At 31.8% G+C, this 23,737-nt stretch overlaps 1 protein-coding gene across 1 annotated transcript; it reads right to left on the bottom strand.

Moving 5' to 3' along the window:
* Positions 1–12,028, bottom strand: LOC148610362 (uncharacterized). The gene is made up of 12 exons (XM_088542887.1): positions 11,393–12,028; positions 9,970–10,059; positions 9,164–9,240; positions 7,455–7,640; positions 6,422–6,574; positions 5,509–5,625; positions 4,315–4,593; positions 3,747–3,900; positions 3,174–3,408; positions 2,730–2,885; positions 1,919–2,266; positions 1–135 (listed from the first exon to the last, which is right to left on the bottom strand). The coding sequence occupies exons 1-12, from the start codon at positions 11,485–11,487 to the stop codon at positions 1–3; spliced, it is 2,025 nt and encodes a 674-aa protein (XP_088399013.1). The 5' UTR covers positions 11,488–12,028.
* Positions 12,029–23,737: the final 11,709 nt, after the last annotated feature.

The raw sequence follows: 23,737 nt of genomic DNA, 5'->3' as shown, positions 1-23,737 counted from the left end.
CTAAACGATCACCATCATCCCAAGTAACGGGCAGTATGGTAGCCTCATCAAGTACGTTTTCGGTCTGTTTAAATGCCTGCTGTTGTGAAATGTGTGGTGAGAGAACGACGTGGTGCGTTTCAAATCTGACAATTCCTGCAATAATGATATGTAAGATGCCATGGCATTTCCTATATTGGCAAAACAATACCGAAACGTCAGCATTGGGACGAATATGCCAAATTCGAAAACATGGCCTGAACAAACTAGAAACACAGACTATTAACATACACTCTCTGGCAAACTGAAGAAAACAGATAACAAATAAAACATAAAAAGTGAACAAAGACATGACTCAAAAAAAAACTAAAGCACTAGCAATATGTACTCTTACAAACAACCGGGGTGAACATGTCCTACTACGCCAATGGCACTTGCCGTCTTACAAGTGAAAATAATTCGGTACTAGTCTAGCAACAACAAAAGGCTCCCAGGAGCCTGAATTGCTCACCTTATTAAAGTCTTTCAAGGGCAATAAACTTGACAAGGAGTTGTACAACAATTTTGACTCAAAAAGACTTTGGTAGGACTATCATAATGGATCATGTCAGCGATAGAAAGTTTCTTCCATTTAGTTTTAAAGATATTGGCTGAAAACTGTAAAAAAGAGGTCATTTTCCATCTTTCAAGGGCAAGAAAACTTTGATTCCTGACGATTTTTGAAGGCCTTATAATATGGGTCATTTCAGCAATAGAAATAATTTTGCTAAACAAAACTGTTTTGGAGACACTTGTGAAAAACTATTGTCTGACCACTTTGTTCTATTTTTAGTAACAGCAGCCATGTTTTCTGACGGAGCAAAAATCCCACAGCAGTTCTATGCACGATACTCCGAAGAAACATTCATACCAAGTTTGGTTCCAACTGGTCAAGTAGTGTCAGAGGAGAAGAGTTTTGAAAAATTGTTAACGACGATGACGACGACGCCAATAGGTGACAATAGCTCACATGGCCTTCTACTAATAATAAAGCAACCTGACATGAGTAATAGTGGAGTCCTGTCAAATATAATTCACGCATGCCCAGTATCTTTCACTTCAACAACGTATTATGATGCAATTCGGAAATGGTGGAAAAGATATCCGAAATGGTCAAATTATGTTAATATAATACAAAATCACCATATAGCGCGGAACATAATTTACCCTATATTTGAAAACGCCAAGATTTGATCTTGAACTTGACAGAACAAGAAATACCTAAACATAGTGCTTAAAATCGATGAAAATGAAATGTGATCTGTGTAATTTTGACACCCTCACAGGACGGTAGTGTGATTTATATTTGTAATCTACAAAATACCGTGGTAAAACATCAGCTTGTGCTTGTTCAGGTACAGTTATTTCAAATGACCTACAGGTAGCCGATCCGGTAAGAACTTATATTTTATTTTATTACAAATATCTTGTGTAAATGTGAGATAGAAGCGTCATATTGGTCAATCGATCTGTGATGTTGACCGTAAAACTTCTGTAGTGATGATTGTAGCAATGGATGACCATGCCCCTGATTAAGATGCTTATTTGATATTATCCGCATTTTACAGATAACGTCCATTTTCATATTACAAGCTCGACAGCACCAACTGAGAAAGGTATTTATACCATACGCCGGAGATGTCATTATATTGCTACTTCGATAGAGGAAGTTTATTGTTTGAAAGTCAAAATCATCATGTCATAAATATTGCAATGCTACATATTTGGGTATGTGCGATCTGAAGTGTTTTATAATTTACTTGCTAACTTTATTAGCAGTTTTTAAACCTTAATGCTTCAATTCAATTTGTTGATTTTGTTAACTTTCAATGACTATTCGAGTAATAGGTTGCCCTTTCAATAGTAAATGCAAAAAAAGTTATAAAAGTAAAAGTTGTACCTTGACGATGTGGAACGGCAGACGCAGTCCTTTTCCCATACCGATCATCGTACACTGCTTCCAAGTTAGGTCTACGTTTAATCGTTTTAGCCAATTCTTTGCATGATGATTTTCATTTTTAAATTTCCCTTTCCAGTTAACTTTTAATCTAGTATCATCAACACTTATCCAACTATACATTGTTTCTGTCGTAGATTGCTTTACTCGGATATGTTTTCCGGAATTTATTTCTACTTTAGAAGCGTCGTCGTACAAAAACAGTGCCCTTGCTGCTTTATCGTTTCCTGCTTTGTCAATGGCATACAACAACAAAGAATACATCCCTGGAGCACTGACATTTAAGTACATCTGTGAAATCAAAAGTAAAAATGATATATTTCCAACACAATTTTATTCCAGGAGATTAATTTTTTTTCCACGTGTAATCAAATGTTCACACACAAAAGTCATCTGCATTGTAGTTTTTGTGCCAACCCTAAATTGCATGTAGAGCTCATTTGAATGTGTGGTTAAGATATCTTCACAAATATGTCTATGTTGTTTTTTGTTTAAGAAGACAAATAACAGCTTAAGTAGAAACACATGTATAAGACACTACAAAGCAACATATTATGAAAGGATTGATCAGGAACCTTTATAATTGCCGTAATTGTCCTGCTAGTACATTCATTTTTAAAGTATATGTCTCGGGGAAGGAACTTGTATCAAAATCCTTTAATTTTGTTTATTTCATAAACATCATACAACAAATCCAACTAGAAAGTACACGATACGCAGAAAGAGCTTTTTTTAGTCAGGTTATGCTACTTACATTACCATCTGAGCTTGAATTTATCTTTCTTTCTTGTAATTTCCCGGCTTCCGTGAGCATAGAGCCCAAACTATGAAGTTCGTAAAGTTCGTATAGATAGCCGTCAACACCAGCAAGATCATCCACCCAGCCTTTCCATTGAATTGGTATAACTGACTGTAGAATATGGCTATTATATTGAAGTGTTAAATGAATTTACCGACAATATCAACTATTCGTAAAAAGTAAACAACGCGTTCAGAAAATTGTATCGTTAAAAGTAGACAACGCGTTAAAAAAAATTGTATCGTAGAATATCTAACTATAATTCTTTTGCTTTATATGAATGACAAATAATTAGTATGTAGTAAAAATGCCACATGAATATTTGGTGCATATAGATTCGACGAGCAAAGTAGAATATTTGAAAGCGAAGACAAAATTGTGATCAAGGAAAAACCTCACCGAGTTTGAGACATCTTGCGCTTCTACAGGTGGCACAGTACAGTTCCTCCCATTCTCTCGCAAGCATCTGTTATATGGGTCCTCTAAGTCCCAGTGAAACGTAAATTCCCTATTTACCGTTCTTCCATGTATTGTTACTTCGTTTCTTGGTGTTGACGCGGAAGGCTCCCGATAAGAGTCTCTATCAATGTAGCTTAGTCGCCCACCATTGGTGATCGAGTAGGAAAACACTACCCTGCAAAACGTTCAACAGCTACAGTTCATTTTCTTATTAACAAATACATTTGCAAGACAAGGTCAATATGTATATAGTAATACCAAATCTGTTGAATTCGACTAGGATCTTGTAAAAAATATTTGTACATGTATACAATGAATATTTGTTTTTTCCATAAAGTTTGTAGATGATTTTTGTCGAATTTATTATTTGATGATTATGCGGAGATAACTTTGAAGGTCTCTGTTCAACTTTTGAAATAAGGTTTGAACCACAACTATAGATTTACATGTCACTTATGGGTCTAGACATTCATGTTACAAACATTAATTTGAAGTTCATAGGGAAGTATTTACCTGTCATCATGCAAAAGAGAAGAGATAACACCCCAAACTGGATGACCACTTAGTGTAATCTTGTCTGAACAGTCAAATCTTTCAGTGGTTGGTTTTCCATTTCCGGTGTGACAAGACTTTACTATTGGAGGCAATGTAAAATTTGCGTCTGAATCTACAACAAAATCAACCGTTTCTTTTGTTGTTGTAAAGGGTACATTGTTGACATTTAAGGGCAAATTGCATGATATATTTTGTCTGTGCTGTTGAAATGTATTTTCCAAAATTAGTTAAGGCATTGTCATACTTAATATTCCAATTACGCTGACATGTTGCTTTCCTAATTTTTCTTATATAATAAGTAATATGTAAAGGTTTTTTTAATGAATTAATAACTTGTGAATATTGGTCCAACACAATGCACCATTGATAAAATAATTATCATATCATAATACTTTTTTTATATTTTTGAATATCATTTTTTATTGGTTTAAATTAAACGATTTTCGGTGCGTTCTTTTTTTGTTTTTGTTTTTGTTTTTGTTTTTTTTACTTATGATTTAAAATATTGTACTTTATTTGTTTGTACCCCTAAAAAATGATAGTCGAACTTCTCCTTGCGTTATTCCGTATTCAAATTCTGTGATGAAATGGTTCTGACCATTCGGGTCTGGTTTCGGTGGCGTCTCTTTTGATTTAAAGACAGCTGTAACCTTGATATCAGCTGTTTTAATAACATTTTGTTTAGTCCATTTTGTTTCGCTTATTAATGGCTCATTTGGATTGACCGGCGATTCAACAGGATCCGCTGTACTGCTAGGCCCTTTTATTATACCAAGGGCGTAAGAGATCGTCGATTCTCTTACAACTGTATGAATAAAATAACAAACAATGGATAAATATATAACCCATTTTTGTCAGGCAACATCTATGTTCTCAGGGTAACTACCTCATGAATTACAACATTAGATAGTGTCAAATCCTCATCATGTTTTTTAATAGCTTGAGACAATCAATAAACACATCTATCAAAAATATGACATTAGATACAGATATTTTAATTCGATAATATATTGAAAAAAAATGAAATATCATGTATACACCTTTTGTTCTTTGTTTTGAACGTGTTTAACACAAACACAAAACACACACGGAAAATTGCATCCATTATCTACATCAACGGTTTTAGAAAGAGTAATCAAGGGAACCAAGGTTATAGCGGTAATCAAAAGAATGTAATCCAGGGACAAAGACCAGACATGGAAAACAGACATACACAACAAAGAACATAAAGTAACTAAAATCATACATACAAAGTAACAAAAGTAAATTAGCAACTCGGACTCCACTAAAGAGTGGGAACATGGACCAGGTGCACTGGTAGGGTAAGCGTCCTGGATATCATCTTAAAATCATCATCGATATGATTGTGGTTGTAATTTGTTCATAATGTTTTATTATCTGGCTTCCTATAATCAAAATGTATATTTGATTTTACATGTGTTGTATGAAATAGAAATTACCATGAGAAAATATAAAAAAAATAATCATTTATTTAGCGATTTGTTTTCTTCAGATTTTTTAAGAATATGAAGTTACATATGTAAACTAGAATTCCTAGCGATTGTTTTGATACTGCCAACACTTTTACTATTTGTCTACATTTGGAGCATTTGCAAAATTAGTCGAAGTTCAGAATTATTTTTGATATGATAAAACCAAATAATAGAGACTCTTAAAATAATGTATGCAACCTATATACATATAACAATATAAATCATACTTTTGTCACATTGATAACCTCCAAAGCCTTCAATACATTTGCAGGATGATTCTTTATCATGATCTTGACAAGATCCAGGAAAACATCTGGTACTGTCAGGTCTCCAAGAACAAGCCTCTACAATTAAGAATGGGTGACGGAATCGATTGTTTTTTTTTCTAACAGAGATACTAATTTTTTTTACACATTTGGTTTTTCCATCATTAGGTTTTTGAGTATTTTGTATTGAGTTACACATAAATGTTCTACGTACATATTCGGACGCCCTTCACGAATTGTACAATAAATTTAATCAACCGGGTACTTGTATTAAATGTATATATATATATATGTTTTTTTTTGCTTCCCTAATGATGAGAGAAAATCTAAAGAAAAAAAATTGATATATTATTATTAAACGTAAACATATGGCAAGGACACTTCTTTATATGGGTTGTATGTAACTTAACTTTGGCTAGAATCCATCCATATTGGTAAATAGAAAAATGTACTTTCAAGTTAGATTTGAGCTGAAGTGTAGTTAAATTCTAGATAAAAAATTACGATAATTTTTTACTCGAAATGTTTATATAATTCATGCAGTTACAAAGAGAACTAATCAATTATAGCAATTGATGCTGAATGAAAAAAAATACTAGCAAATGACAAATTTAACTTGAGGAATTAGACCTAGGGTAAGGGACATAACTTTTGAAATCAGTGATATGTTTATATCACATTCACTTTCACAAAAGCTTGTCAAACTTTTATATGAAACAGAATGCAATCATTCCACGTTACTGCGACGCGTACACATGATTGATGTAAAATGCTGAATACAAACATTCCAATGATTCGTTGAGTTGTTTTCCTTACCATAGGTCTACATCTTACTTTACATTATAATTTGTACGTCCTTGCAAGAAAAACTTACTGATGCATTCTTTGTAGTTTCCGTTTATTCCACGAATATATGCCCGCCAGTACTGTTTATGTTCATCGCGAATTTCTCCATCGCAATATTCGCATCTGTAACTGTGAGCAGAGACGCATCGTCGATGGAGACAGTTTTCAATCTTTGGACATACTGAAATTGATATTAATGTTTAACATTTCCGGTCTGAATAATTAAAAATAGTTTGTGATACTCCCAGAATACGGTTGCTTCGGCTACAGGTCGTGCGTTGGAAAGAAATAGCAAAGCATAAATGCAATACAATTTAAAAATGACCAATAAAAAAGAAATCGGATATGGTGATGAAATGTAAGAAATTCACCAGCTTATAACCTGATACAATGTAGTAAATACCCTTCGGAGATGATCAAATGTATTCAACAAGTGTTTACATGCCCATTAAGTATGCCCAAAAAGGTCCCGCAACACGAGCAAATACATGAAATACAAGTACTGTAATAGTAAGACAAAATTGCGTTAATGTTCATTGTCTCTAGTGGACATGTGCAAGATATTTGCGGTTTTGTAGAACAAGTTTTATAAAACCTATATTTAAACAATAAACTCGCCATAATGTTCCCATAAAGATACATTCGATTCTGTCCATGAAATACACCATTTAGACAAAGTTAGGTTTCAATTTAAATAATGTGTGCAGTTATTGAAAGCCAGCTTATAACATATAAATAAATGACAATATCATTGTGCAAAACTCGACAATAACTTAGATTGTCACATAGCGGTTCAAATAGGGAACGTCTAGACAATGATTTGAAAAGCACATCATAGTAAGGACAGTTGATAAACCAGTCGAATTATGTTCGAACTAATATGCATCATAAACTATATTTCTAAAATATATTCAAGAGGCTTTCAATTCTATGAGAGGTCCTCCGTAAAAATTCAACTGAGTGGTAATTACTTGCACTAACTATGTATTTTCTAGCACATTATATTTATCACTCACAATAATATGTTTTGAAATTATCAACTTCATTAAATTTATACTTACTTCTACAGTATGCACCATCAGCATAAAACCCATCGTTACATGTACCACAATGTCCCGGGCTAATACAAGTTCCTCCACTATCTCGCTGTCCAGGATCGGATTTCTTACCAGGTCGGTAAACGATCGTATCGTTATTATAGTAGATATAGCAAGCCCTGTGAGGATTAATTCGCCCAGCACAAATAGCTGAAGATATTTATATCATGATAAAATTGAACACTAATCACATAACCTAGTTAAGAGATCATAATGATTGCAATGTTATGAATGAAATGTTACAAAACTTTCATGATTGAATTTGATGAAACTTCAACTTTTTCTGAATTAACTTTGAGTGTCCAGTTCATTCAAATGATGCTTAAGTTATTAGTCTTGAAACTCATATCCCAGAGTGGTTGTAGACAAAATATGAAAGTTTTTTAAATAATACGCTTACTTTTCCCTTTGCAAAACTTATGGTATGTTAAAAGTGAATGTTGACTTATAAAACAGAGCAAACACCACACTTTAGCATGACAAACGTTTTGATAAGAAAATATAATGTTATAACATAGATATTTTCCCTTGAAGCATAAGCTTTAATGAGTGCTTAACATAAGTTAAAGTAGAGACATGTATATCTATAGTTTAAGACTACTTTCATTTTCGACCCATTTGGGCACCCCCTATTTTTTGGTGGAATAATTAATTTCTACATGGCCTAAGTAGTGCTAAATGCGTGCAAGTTTTAGTGATTCAATTCATATGCTTCAATTTTTCGAACCCTTAAAATATGAGATTCACTATAGACGTCTATGGGAATATGAAAAAAGACTGTTACATAGAAAGATCATAATCCGGTAATAGTTTAGGTCAAAAGTCTCATAAAAATGTTGCAATAACACCATATCAGATGGTGACGTTCTAGGGGAAAAGTCTTTCACAAAGCATATGTCATTCCTTATTGTTTTTCTTAAATCAAATGATCTGGAAACGTGAGTTGTTTCCATGAACAAAATATGTCTACAACACACAATAACCATCAAATAAAATAACTTAAGACTTTCCTTAAAATGTGGTTATCAAATGACTTCTGATTACTTTTTGAATATAGGTAATTAAAAGTTGAGAGCAGCAATAAAAGTTCACGCTGTAAAATATGTTTGAAAATATCATGTAACTATGACAAAACAGTCGAAACCTATGCAACATAATTTATTTACCTATTTAGGCAAATAAATTAAATATTTTTGTTTTGTCTTTTTATCAAATTATCAAAGGCCCTTATGTATCCAATCGTTAATATTTATCAAGAACTGATGACGTAGTCCTCATTAAATTAACAAGTAGGTTATAATGGAATTAAAACAAAATGTTTGTTTATTAACAAATTGAGTTTCTTTATGCATATTTGATGAAATGAAATGGAAGATGATTAAAAAAACTTATTTTTGGGGAGATACATGAAGAAATATGTTACGTTATCGGAAACAGGTAGCAATTACATATAAAACATCTAGTATATTAAATGAACAGAGAGCAAACGAAACAAACTTAGCTTAAAACTTTATCTAAGTTCATGATTATTTTTGTTCATGAATAAGGCTTTTCGAAGCATTATCTCAAATTTTCTGTAAGTCAATTGAGAAATTCAGTTTTCGACAGTAGAAATGAGATCTAAAATATATGTTTCGGTGATGACGTTTTTTTTTTTGTTATTAACCACTTACGATACGGGCAATTCCTTTTTCTGTTGCTATCTGATGAGTATCCACTGCAGCAGACAGTGCGATATGTTTGAACTGATCTAAATAAAAAGGATCATTTTCACCAAAGCTTGAAAGCTTGGTACAATACAATACCTCAACCCTTTCAATAATTGGCAGTTGAACAAAAGTTACAGATACTATTTTCTCAGATCCGATATTTTTTTTTAAATATAACCAAGCACATACACACACACGCAAAAAATAAAAAAAAATAGAAAATAAAAATACTAATGCATTGGTATCTATATATATTAGGCTGTACTAAATGTAAATAAACGATAGTGCATGATCCACATCTTATTCACATGTAAGCCAATCCTTAGTGTTGCATTAGAAGATTATTTCACAAATGTGTATTTAAAACAAGCAGATATATACACATATTACTTTAATGTACAAGGAACAGGAAAAACCGTTGCAATGTCTGAAATTATGTTGATATTGCAATCTTCATACTACAAATATCGGTTTTAAATTGAAGACAAAATACACCGTTTTACTGATAGCAAAAAAGTCCATTAATATTTATATATACATATACGTTGTATATTGTACATCTGCATAAAAAGCCCTCTTTTCTTCCAATTGCCCCTTCCCTTTTTCCACGAATTACTCACGATTGCACCAATAGTATAGACAGTCGAGCATTTAAATGATAGTTAATTCAATTTATCAAATAATTTCTATTTTTGTTAATGCTAACTTTTATTTTGATATTGTTTAATACAATCTATACAATTTAGCCTATCACATACGCATTTACATACCTATATCTTGTGCAAGCTGACCAATGCCAAAATCCACAATCCGTATAGAACTTCTGTTGTTCATAATAGTAATCTTTACATACATTTGTTCTGTTTACAAAAAAGGTAAAATTCATCCATTTTGAATGCCTCAACTATTTATATATAGATACAAACCCTACAACAATGATTTTTCTACGATTGTGATTTCTAAGGGCATATTTTACCGTGCAATGATAATGATTTAACAGTTTGTATAATCTTTGTAAGTTGAACCAGGAATTAACTGCGATTTAAAATGAAAAGAACGAACTAACAAAACGAAACAAAACATCCCAAATATCAACATCATGCAAAGACGAGAAAATGCAAATAAAGCGAGCTACTCAAAAATAAGTTTTGTTTTGTTTGTTTGTTTTGTTTGTTTGTTTGTTTGTTTTATATTTTGTTTCCTTTTTTTGTTTTTTGTTTTGTCTTTGGTTTGATTTTGTCTTTTGTGTGTTTTGAATAAATTAGTGTTAGTGCACTAGAGATACATTGTACAACAAAAAACTAGTGGTTGCTATGTGGAAATTTCCATTGCAACATAATTGTGCAGTTTGGAAGAGTTGTGTCCCAACAGACAATTAATGGGGTCTATATATAATATTACTGTAGTTTTTCTTATATTGTATGTCAAAAAAAAAAAAAAAAATAAATAAATAAATAAAACTTTCTCCAACAAAAAGAACGCAAGTTAAAACATTACTTTTCTAATTAGCAGTGGTGATAATTAGCTGCAATTAAAACGTCACAAACCAAATATACATGTATATTGAACACACACATAATTGTTGAAAATAAAATAGGGTATCTTGAAGATATTGTCTATTCCGATAATAGCTTATGTCTCATAATGGCATTATTTGGGTCTTAACTAATTATTATTATTTTTTTTTTGTTCCAAATGTTTTATAGAAGCCAAACTGTTTCCATTCTGTAAAATACAAGTTGAAACAAAATGAGCATGACAAATTGACAAGGAACGCAATTCCATAAATAATTATTTATCGATACCCAGTTTTGTTTCGACAAGTAATTGTTCTTTGTCAATCAAGTTTTTTGTTAAGAAATGGGAACTTGGTGTTTTAGTTTCGAATTCCAAATTAATTGATACAGTACATGAGTACTTTCATTCTAAAATTTCAAGTCACAAAAAGATTCAATTTGAATTTTCATTACAACAAATGAAAGTGAAGGACAAAATAAATGTATTTTCCACAAATATACAAAGTGTTTCACTAAAATGATGCTCTTATATTTATGTTCTATCAATCGTATTATTTGAACAATTCCAAAATTGTTAAAGAAAAAATACACAAACAAATTTATAAAAAACATGTTAAGACAAGTATTTTGAAAAAAAAGAATGGACATTAATAAACTACATCATTCAAATTCTTACCCGCCGTCAGTCAAATATCCATGACTTTGAAACCACAATGCTGAAGTCGGAACATATGCAAGTAGAAATAATATCCCAATTTGATTATGCAGCATTATTCCATTCTTTCATTTACATATTTGATCCGGGTAATGTCGTTGAAGGAGTTTAAATCAAGTAGTGTGAGTGACTTTCGGTAGCAGAAATTTTAAAATAACTAATCCTATATTCATTAGATATAAACAAGTCAATCGACGAATCGCATGAAAACTATCCGGAAAGAACTTGTAGGCGGCTTTTACCAAAAGTGTCAAACAACTAACCATATCGTTAAAATATTATGTTCATGTGGACCTTATTTAATCTTACAGGTTTTTGTAGAGTGTTATCTACGTTAAAGGAAGTAGGGTACTCATTGATATCAGAAAGATATAATATTTAAAAATCGCATAAAAGGTCCTTACTAATAAAGCAACAATCTTCAGTTGTATCTATTGAAGGGAAATTATATTCACATGGTGGTATTAACGAATAAAATAATCTTAACGGAAGTTTTTGTGGTTGCTACAGAACAAACCTTTGCGCAAGTCCAAAGGTTGGTTCGTGGAAAAGTATACGCTTTACTGTTAATTACCCGGGGAAGTGTTTATTACTATATATGCATATGTATTACCATGTATTTATCTTTGTTACATTTGTATTTGTATTTTTTTTATTTATGTAAAAAAATTAATGGTTTCGAATTAAATTGTACACGTAAAAGGATGTATCGGTGTCGATAGACCAATTTGGACATACTGTGTGTTCGCTTTTTACAGCACCTGAACCGATCCGTGCAGAAATAAATTTCGACCGGTCATCGATCACCTATCTGTTTCCGGTCAGTCATCGATCCGTCAAACCAATCTATTATACCGGGGACTGCATCACGTGATCACAGAGCAGTCACTGTATTTTACGGTTTTTGTTGTTTTCCTTGTCAATTTTACATATATTTACATAATGTAATAGATTTAAACATCAATTTATACTTTTATTTTACATATCGTTTATTTCAAACAGATATTACGTCATTTTACATAACATAAAAGCGGTCAGGGGTCATCGATCCATCAGCGATCATTCAGTCAACTGTCATCGATCCGTGAAATGCGCGGATATGTTCAAGGACTGTACTGTAGAAACATGAACATAGATCATTTATGCCATTGCTTTTAGTGTTTGTGCTTTATTAGGGGCATTTTCTTGCATATATGGATTTGTCGATCTACTACCTATTATTTTGTTACTTTTGATATTTGGTATGCACTTCGCTGGGAAGTAAATGATGAATAATTTTAACAACAAAATAACCATCACTAATCCGATCCATAATCAAGTCATAAATAAATCTGGCAAAATAGTTATTACAGCTGGTATCATGAGAGCTTTAAGCTACATATAACCCTTGTATGGTATAACATTCCCACTTTTACTATAAATCATCCCTCCATTCCCCACTCCCAGTTGTACCAATTCCGATTCCCTAATGAAAATTCCCAATTCCCCATTACCCTTTACACCAACCCAATCCGCTTATCCCCATTCTCCACCCCACATTTCTCATAGAAGACTATTGTATCAATAAAACTTCATATTGTAGCATGTGGCCCATATGTACCTGTTACCACAGACCTTCATTCAACTTTTAAAACTTTGAAAAATCAAACAGATAAAAAAAAACATCCTGGCCCTCTTTCAAAGTTTAATGTAAGAAACTAAAAACGAAATGATGGAACGAATCTACCTCAGGTCACAAGCGCTTGAATCTAGGTATGGAGCTTTTTGAGTATAAAAGCATTTAAAGTATTTAAACGAGCACAGTTTTTACTACTGCAGCACATTCAACAAAAAGTCTCCAGTCTTATTACCTTTGACATAATTCAGCCCGAAATGTGTAATCAAAAGATATATATACGCGTTCAGTTTATTTTTAAAATAATAAACATTTTACAGTGTCCACACAAATGACTCAAATGCAAAACAGTTCCTTATTTGAAAATATAAACGGATATAGTTTATAAACTTGTCACCAGAAAGTCAATAACACCTGATTAACGAGTTTAAATTGAAATGTCATCTATAATGGTTCTTTATCTATGTCTATTTAAAGAAAGTGTTTGCTTACTTTTCATAAACTGAAGAAATTTTGATTACACCAATCATATTAAACCCGGAAGATTTTGATATTTTCAACATTCTTACATAATCAGGCTAATAAATGTGTAATGCGAGTTGAGATTCAATATATGTACATTTCAACACAAAAAATGTTTAATTAAATACGTCCAAAATAATTGTATAAAATGCAAAAAGCAATTTCTTTTAATCATAATATAAAAAAAAGCCCATTTGTTTTAGAAATAACTCGAACCAATTTAGAAGTTACCATGCATTTTCATGTATGCTGAAATAATGATCAACATGTCAATGAAAATATGACACCTAAATGTCCACGCATAATATTTAAAAAAGATAGTAATGAACAAACAAAACATCCCATTAATAAATATCAAAAATGAGAAGTGCAAGTTGATGCGTATAGGACAGTGTACGAATGAAAGCGAAGGATACCCTGTACTTATATATTCATGCATTTACTCTGTACTTGTAAAACTGAAGTCACTTGATCAACGCTATTGCTGCTCGGACGTTAAACCCCAACAAATAAAGAAACAAACACTTGATGCAATACAATGATTCTAATATTTACTCCCAGAAAAGATTTCAAACTTTTTTTCAAACTTTTTTTAATCACTTATGCTCTATATTCTCCTTGATGCCTTGTTCATCACATACCACTATCGTATATAATAAATTTGTGTTTGCATTATTGAAACGACCATGGGAAAATCGTGTCCTTTTGTAGTCATTAGACTCATCAAAAAGTATTATCACTATTTGTGTTGAGCTAAACTATACAAACAAAGGAAAAACAAGTTCGACGAGAATTTCAGTACATCTTGTTTTTTTGACTTGGTGGTTTTATATATATCCTATACCCACACATGTAGTTTTTGCAAAGAACTTGTTATTTTGTATTTTGATTGTTTGTATTGCATTGATCAAAGGACAAGACAATCGCAATGTGTTTTCATTCCGTATTGTCAACTGTTTTTGTTATCAGTGGACACATACCGTTAGCACCTGCATATGGAGTTTTCATATCACTGCTCAAATGTTATGTCAGAGCTTGCCCTAGCTCCGCAGACTTTTTGTATCGTGTTAGATTTCTTACTATTTCGCTTCTTGTTGCTACAAAATAGAAGTCATCACTACAGATATTGTTTGGTCATCATCATGAAATAGTGAATCGTTGCTTTGTATTCATTATGCACCATGAGATCCGATTTGTTCAATGTGTCAGTTTTTCTTCTATCCTGGACGTGACTTTTTGTAGCAACTCGGCATGTTTTTTTCTCTAGTAAAGCAGGGGACGCTTATCCTAACAGTGCACCTGGTTCGAGTTGCTCATTTATTTTTGTTGCTTTGTCGCTGGATTACATTCTTTTGATTTCCACTAGAATCTTGGTTCCCTTTATTACTCTTAAAATACCCGGTTATGACACCCTACGGCACTTTTTTTGGTTTGCTGATTTCCGTGCAGCTGAAATGATCACGTAATTCAATATGAACAATGAGTAACCGAATGATAAGCTGATTGGCTATCACTTCCGATGCATAGAAAAATCCCTGTAACCAGTTGTACCAACGTAATATCTTCTTTATGGAATTTTGTTAATATGAAGACAAATAAACAAGAAATAGTAAATATCGCACAAATGATGTGATATGGGCGACTCACATGTACAGTAAATTGTATCCTGTCATTTTGTTTTGTTCCCATGTCATATTGAACTCATTATCTTATCAGAAAGAGCATGTATTTCTCAAATTCGAAAGGTGATGTATATTAACAAAATTACAAACAAAGTTATTTGCTATTTTGAAATTCCAAGCACTTACTATACAATATCTTGATGAAATGACTTATACACTATGAAAAAGACCTTCGGAACTTGCTTATGGAGTCTGACATTGATTTTTAAAGGTAAAAATGCATATCGACTGCGGGAAATGAAGTTATATACTATGAACGAACTATTTTTATTTGCGGTGTACTAATTTTCGCTATTTTCGCAGTGGACAGAAAACCGCGAAAAATAGTACACGTGAAAATTGAGTTTTAGTGCTGTATAACGCTTATCGTGTTTAGAAACCGCGAAAATTGATAACCACGAATATGTTCACTAGACAGAATCCGCGAAAATTAGCAAAACCGCAAGTTAATAGATTTACAGTATACAATTAGAAAACATGAAAAAATATATCATTAACTTAGTTATTGTTTGTTGACTTAATTTATTTTTGATTGTATTATATGCACAGATATAACATTAAGGCAAGCAAATCTTTATTTTCTTCCTATTTTGAAGAAAAAAATAACATTAAAATAACCGAGACAAGCACATTTCTTTGATTTACAAACAAACCAGTAACCCACACTATCATGATTCAGATCAGTAAATACCTATCTTAACGCAAAGTCAACAAAAGCGAAATAACAAACTAATAATATGAATCAATTATATAAATACGTTTTGAAAGTGTCTGGTATAAAAAAAATAAAAGAAAATATAGGCGAAAACCAGACCTCGAAAATAGACAAACATAGCAAATAACATAAAATAACTACAATAAAACATACAAAGGAAGAAAAGTAAATGAGCAACTATGACTCCACCACTTAAACTAGGAGCATCAACCAGTTGCACTAGTAGGGTAAGCGTCCTCTGCGTTTCTAGAAACACCCTCTAAGTTGCTCATAAGAGTAAAGTCCCGCGTAGAAAAGGAAATATATCACACGTTTAGTAAATCTAGGTATGGAGCTTTTTGAGTATAAAAGCATTTAAAGTATTTAAACGAGCACAGTTTTTACTACTGCAGCACATTCAACAAAAAGTCTCCAGTCTTATTACCTTTGACATAATTCAGCCCGAAATGTGTAATCAAAAGATATATATACGCGTTCAGTTTATTTTTAAAATAATAAACATTTTACAGTGTCCACACAAATGACTCAAATGCAAAACAGTTCCTTATTTGAAAATATAAACGGATATAGTTTATAAACTTGTCACCAGAAAGTCAATAACACCTGATTAACGAGTTTAAATTGAAATGTCATCTATAATGGTTCTTTATCTATGTCTATTTAAAGAAAGTGTTTGCTTACTTTTCATAAACTGAAGAAATTTTGATTACACCAATCATATTAAACCCGGAAGATTTTGATATTTTCAACATTCTTACATAATCAGGCTAATAAATGTGTAATGCGAGTTGAGATTCAATATATGTACATTTCAACACAAAAAATGTTTAATTAAATACGTCCAAAATAATTGTATAAAATGCAAAAAGCAATTTCTTTTAATCATAATATAAAAAAAAGCCCATTTGTTTTAGAAATAACTCGAACCAATTTAGAAGTTACCATGCATTTTCATGTATGCTGAAATAATGATCAACATGTCAATGAAAATATGACACCTAAATGTCCACGCATAATATTTAAAAAAGATAGTAATGAACAAACAAAACATCCCATTAATAAATATCAAAAATGAGAAGTGCAAGTTGATGCGTATAGGACAGTGTACGAATGAAAGCGAAGGATACCCTGTACTTATATATTCATGCATTTACTCTGTACTTGTAAAACTGAAGTCACTTGATCAACGCTATTGCTGCTCGGACGTTAAACCCCAACAAATAAAGAAACAAACACTTGATGCAATACAATGATTCTAATATTTACTCCCAGAAAAGATTTCAAACTTTTTTTCAAACTTTTTTTAATCACTTATGCTCTATATTCTCCTTGATGCCTTGTTCATCACATACCACTATCGTATATAATAAATTTGTGTTTGCATTATTGAAACGACCATGGGAAAATCGTGTCCTTTTGTAGTCATTAGACTCATCAAAAATTATTATCACTATTTGTGTTAAGCTAAACTATACAAACAAAGGAAAAACAAGTTCGACGAGAATTTCAGTACATCTTGTTTTTTTGACTTGGTGGTTTTATATATATCCTATACCCACACATGTAGTTTTTGCAAAGAACTTGTTATTTTGTATTTTGATTGTTTGTATTGCATTGATCAAAGGACAAGACAATCGCAATGTGTTTTCATTCCGTATTGTCAACTGTTTTTGTTATCAGTGGACACATACCGTTAGCACCTGCATATGGAGTTTTCATATCACTGCTCAAATGTTATGTCAGAGCTTGCCCTAGCTCCGCAGACTTTTTGTATCGTGTTAGATTTCTTACTATTTCGCTTCTTGTTGCTACAAAATAGAAGTCATCACTACAGATATTGTTTGGTCATCATCATGAAATAGTGAATCGTTGCTTTGTATTCATTATGCACCATGAGATCCGATTTGTTCAATGTGTCAGTTTTTCTTCTATCCTGGACGTGACTTTTTGTAGCAACTCGGCATGTTTTTTTTTTTTCTAGTAAAGCAGGGGACGCTTATCCTAACAGTGCACCTGGTTCGAGTTGCTCATTTATTTTTGTTGCTTTCTCGCTGGATTACATTCTTTTGATTTCCACTAGAATCTTGGTTCCCTTTATTACTCTTAAAATACCCGGTTATGACACCCTACGGCACTTTTTTTTGGTTTGCTGGTTTCCGTGCAGCTGAAATGATCACGTAATTCAATATGAACAATGAGTAACCGAATGATAAGCTGATTGGCTATCACTTCCGATGCATAGAAAAATCCCTGTAACCAGTTGTACCAACGTAATATCTTCTTTATGGAATTTTGTTAATATGAAGACAAATAAACAAGAAATAGTAAATATCGCACAAATGATGTGATATGGGCGACTCACATGTACAGTAAATTGTATCCTGTCATTTTGTTTTGTTCCCATGTCATATTGAACTCATTATCTTATCAGAAAGAGCATGTATTTCTCAAATTCGAAAGGTGATGTATATTAACAAAATTACAAACAAAGTTATTTGCTATTTTGAAATTCCAAGCACTTACTATACAATATCTTGATGAAATGACTTATACACTATGAAAAAGACCTTCGGAACTTGCTTATGGAGTCTGACATTGATTTTTAAAGGTAAAAATGCATATCGACTGCGGGAAATGAAGTTATATACTATGAACGAACTATTTTTATTTGCGGTGTACTAATTTTCGCTATTTTCGCAGTGGACAGAAAACCGCGAAAAATAGTACACGTGAAAATTGAGTTTTAGTGCTGTATAACGCTTATCGTGTTTAGAAACCGCGAAAATTGATAACCACGAATATGTTCACTAGACAGAATCCGCGAAAATTAGCAAAACCGCAAGTTAATAGATTTACAGTATACAATTAGAAAACATGAAAAAATATATCATTAACTTAGTTATTGTTTGTTGACTTAATTTATTTTTGATTGTATTATATGCACAGATATAACATTAAGGCAAGCAAATCTTTATTTTCTTCCTATTTTGAAGAAAAAAGTAACATTTAAATAACCGAGACAAGGACATTTCTTTGATTTACAAACAAACCAGTAACCCACACTATCATGATTCAGATCAGTAAATACCTATCTTAACGCAAAGTCAACAAAAGCGAAATAACAAACTAATAATATGAATCAATTATATAAATACTTTTTGAAAGTGTCTGGTATAAAAAAAATAAAAGAAAATATAGGCGAAATATCACAGTAAAAAAAAGAAATAACAGGCAATGTTAGCAACTGGGCCCTATCAAAGGGATATGGTGCGATCCGACCGAATGGCAACATCAACGTTTTGTTGTTTTTGATACGAATACATAACTAGGAAAGTAAATGTTAGCCAATAATAAAAGGTTTACATGTATCATACAGACTGCTACATCTTAGAACAACTCAAAAAAGGATGGCGTTTTTTCAGTCACAATTAAATCAGGGATTTCACCACGCTTATAAACGATTAATGCATTTTGACTATTCAGATGGATTGAATAAAGGATAGGTAATACGAGTGTATTTGATTTTAAATACGTATAATATGTAAGAGTAAAAGAGATGGGGAAATTGCAAAGTTTCGTCGAATTCGTAGAATTGTTTTCCTGTTATCATTTGTTTAACTCTAAATCATGGATCATACACAAGCTATTTTTTTTTGTATTCTACACTAATATCATACCCTATGGTTTACGCTTCTTTATTTTACGCCAGTTGATTTAGTGTTAATTTTTGTTTACAATCTTTACGTCGCATGGCATTTATTTTCCATTTCGCTCGTCTCTTATGGGGGTTCTCCGATTCCCGCCTTTCCATTGTTTTTAGATAGACAGAAATATAGTTCAAACTCAAAATTTAAAACATTTTATCTGATTATGAGGTCAAAGAGAAATAAAAACTTTTTCAAGTTTATTTTTAATTGTTTAGGTCATATTGCTCTTCATATGTACTTTGTCTTTTGACCTTTTGCAGTTCCCGGTTTCGTTTGTTATCATGTTTTTCTTGTTTAATACATCAATATATCTGTTAAAAGACAGTATTATTCGTTGAAATCATTATTGAAATGGTTATCTTAAAATAAAAAAAAAATTCAAGGTTAATGATAATAATTGTTTTACAATGAACAATGTAAACTGATAAAAAAAACATGTAATTGCAAAAAATGCACTAGCAAAAGGAACACATTTTTAACATTTTCAATTTTTTTCCCAAATCATGATAGTTTTTGGTAACATAAGTGTACTTATGAATTACACATGACTTACTGATGAATATATATTTGCGTAATTTTTATCTCGAAATAGTGATTAACTTAATCCTGCTATTATTTTATCGATTTTCCATGATGCCACCTACCTTGCAAATAAAGGTCATTAACATAATACCTGGTGAGTCGACAAAAACGCATCGAAACCAGTAAACAAAAGTCTACTGTCTTTACATTGTATTAACTATGTCTCAGACAAGCAGAGTCAAATGGACTTTATTTGCGAAGGCTTAATGTATGTCCCGTATACTTATCTTACCACCTGATTTAAGTTTTAAATGCTTTTGATGTCAATTAAACTGTACAAACAATCGATCGTAATGATACTTGTCGTTATCTTGTTCTCGTCAGGTGTTGCTAAGGTACATGTATCTAGAAGGATTGTACCTAAAAATTAAAGGATTGCTTTGTTTATGATAATCAAAACAAGCAATGCGTGCGACAGGAAATTCAATATCAGAAAACGATTAAAACAAGTAGCACTTTATATTTTTTCGTATATCCTTGTGTATAACATTATTGCGCCTTTGCATTTAAGTAGCCGACCACGAAGTGCTGGAAACTTATTGTTTTATTTTATTTTTTTTTATTATTATTTTTTTACGGTATTTCATCTTGTTGTTATTATTATTATTATTATTATTATTATTATTATTTTAATTCTCCTGTCATAAAAAAAAACATCTTGAAATTGTCCGCCCTTTTTTCTCAAATGTGACTCATCCAATTTAGATGAAACTTATCATTAAGTTATAACTACTTTTCAAATAATGCAGAACTTCGAAAAATTCTTTTCAATTTTTTTTCAAAATGGCTGCCGGACTGAACGTGCCCATTTTTTACACCGGAAATTTAAATCTAATATATCTTGAAAATGCAGATCAGAATGGTATATATATTAAGCTCAATAACCTAAATACAAAAAAAAAATATATATATATCTCGACCTTGAATGGGGAGGAAAGAAAACTCATATGAAGATGATAATTAATGTGGTGATAAACAAAAAACAAAACAAAACTATTAAAAAACAGAAAAAGAAAATGTTTTGTATTGAAATGAAAAAGAAACTGGTTTATTTATATGTTATCGGCCATTTTTGCATATGTTAAGTGAATGTGTAAACATATCACGTCATCGCGATTTATACAAGTTATTTTTACCTTAAACCGACTTATTTTCTAAAAACACATCTTATTTTAGGATAACTATAAGTGTTACTACATGCTTTAAAACATATATTCATAGAACTAGGATCAAAATATGAATATAAAATAAAACTTATTGTTAACTTCACAATAAATACAAACAACTGCACAATGCAGGATATTAGCTATATGAATAATGATAACTGTTTACGAAACGGATAAAAACGGTTTAAACATTAATTTATTATTAGAATCTTATGCTGCAAATAGATATTTGAATATAAAAAACAACGTTTTCATTAGTGGCAACAGTGAAAGATTAATTAAGGGAACCAAGATTCTAGTGGAAATCAAAAGAATGTAATCCAGGGACAAAGACCAGACCTCGAAAATAGACAAACATAGCAAATAACATAAAATAACTACAATAAAACATACAAAGGAAGAAAAGTAAATGAGCAACTATGACTCCACCACTTAAACTAGGAGCATCAAACAGTTGCACTAGTAGGGTAAGCGTCCTCTGCGTTTCTAGAAACACCCTCTGAGTTGCTCATAAGAGTAAAGTCCCGCGTAGAAAAGGAAATATATCACACGTTTAGTAAATCCGCTTTCAGATGGATGCACCGTAACGATCAACGATTTCATGACGATCGCAAAACTTATGTAGTGATGACTTCAATCAACATATGTCTGCTCCAAAATCCTAATAGTAAGAATTCTATTACGATACAAAACGTCTGCGTAGGTACGGCATGCTCTGGCATAACATTTGAGTTTTGATATGAAAACTCCATAGGTGTCGAAGGAATGTTAATGCGAGAACAATTACAAGCGCTAGTAACAGGAAATAAACACTATGCAATGGTGTTTGGAGCTATTAAAACATCTTGTTATTTAAGAAAATATGTCATGCTGAGAAAAAAACGCATGGATTTTTTTTTGCTATCCGATCCATACATTAAATCTGATAACATCTTTTGTTTTTTAAGTAGTATGTATACTTTATGACATCCGTGCACGGGTACCTAGTTATCTCATCAAACATTAATTACAATATTAATTTCTGTTAATTATTGCTGCATTCGTCTAAAAAACCGTTTTTTTGCCAGGTCAAACTATTTCTACTATTTAAATTTAGACTATTTTTGTGATTGCTCGTTTCGGGGAATCGTATAATCCCATCCCAATGATGTTAGATAAAAAAAAAACAGCATCCGTTTTATGATTTCCTCGTTCTGGACCTATTTTCACGAAAATCACAAATAATAATTGCAAACATTTTACTCAGATTAAAAAAAAATAAATTGTATAAGAAAATAATAATATATAATGTGATGAAATATTCAACACAAGATATATACAATATAGGTACATTGTCGAACATTATTGAAGATGAGGCGACGGAACGGGTAGGAAATGCGAGGCTCCGCCGAACTATTTCTTCCGTTCCAAGCCGAATACACATATCTTCAATAATTTTCGACAATGTACTTATATTGTTTTTATCCTGTTGTATTAATAGTTTTGTGCGTCAGCACATTTTTAAAATAAAATTTTAAAATGCATATCCCCTGAGGAGCCCCGATCGTTAAACCCGAAGAAAAAAATTAATATGCATGGCGCATGACTCAGTAAATATTGAAATTCAATCCACACCATATAATCCGTCAAAGCTGTTTAAAGAAAATAAGCAACGTATAAAACTTTATTTAATTCCAAGAGACAAATAAGTAAAATGAACAATTAATACAAATATTTTGAATGTTGAAAAGTCGATTTTAAGAGCATTAAAGTTTTGAATTTCGCGAGGAAGGTGGAAGCTGACTTGTTTCTGTTTGGTATATGGCTGTAGAGTTCAGGGGTGAAATTTGTGCACTAGTTTCTTTGGGATTTGAAATATTTGTTTGAGATTTTGAAGAAGAGGAGGCAGTTGTATGGGCAGATATATAATGTAGTGTTCCTCTGATTCATTATCTTGGGGTTTAGGCAGTAAAAAATCCAAGACCATAACAGTCTCCTGGTCATTTGTCTCTTCAAGAGTTTTATCATATTAGAATGATTCGATTTCTTTAAGTGGAGACCTGTTTATGTTCAATTGTGACGGACACTCTGGCTCCGAGTCCGACATGACTGAAATTACAGGGGAAGTCGTTTGCAAACTGATAATGAATCAAATCTGAACGAGATTTGGGATTTGCAATGTATATGACGGTGAAAAAAATACAAACAAAATCATTATTTGGTTTACATAAAATCTTTTATTTCATTCAGGTGAAAACGAAACAAAACAGCGAAAAAAAAAAAAAAAGATTAACCGGATACGCAATCGCAATTTGTTTATATCGAACCTATGGTGGCG

Source organism: Perna viridis, chromosome 8 (genome assembly GCF_037379345.1).
Source record: "Perna viridis isolate PV_CMFRI_1.1 ecotype Kerala chromosome 8, ASM3737934v1, whole genome shotgun sequence".
Classification (NCBI taxonomy): domain Eukaryota; kingdom Metazoa; phylum Mollusca; class Bivalvia; order Mytilida; family Mytilidae; genus Perna; species Perna viridis.
This window is presented reverse-complemented; position numbering and strand designations above follow the sequence as displayed.

What these genes read in the sequence shown, in the direction of transcription:
- LOC148610362 (XM_088542887.1), bottom strand. Translation starts at nt 11,487, where the DNA reads ATGCTGCATAATCAAATTGGGATATTATTTCTACTTGCATATGTTCCG. An exon ending in AAAAAGGAATTGCCCGTATC is followed by an intron (nt 7,641 to 9,163) that starts GTAAGTGGTTAA and finishes AAATATCTTCAG; the next exon opens with CTATTTGTGCTGGGCGAATT. An exon ending in ATTCAAGCTCAGATGGTAAT is followed by an intron (nt 2,267 to 2,729) that starts GTAAGTAGCATA and finishes TTGATTTCACAG; the next exon opens with ATGTACTTAAATGTCAGTGC.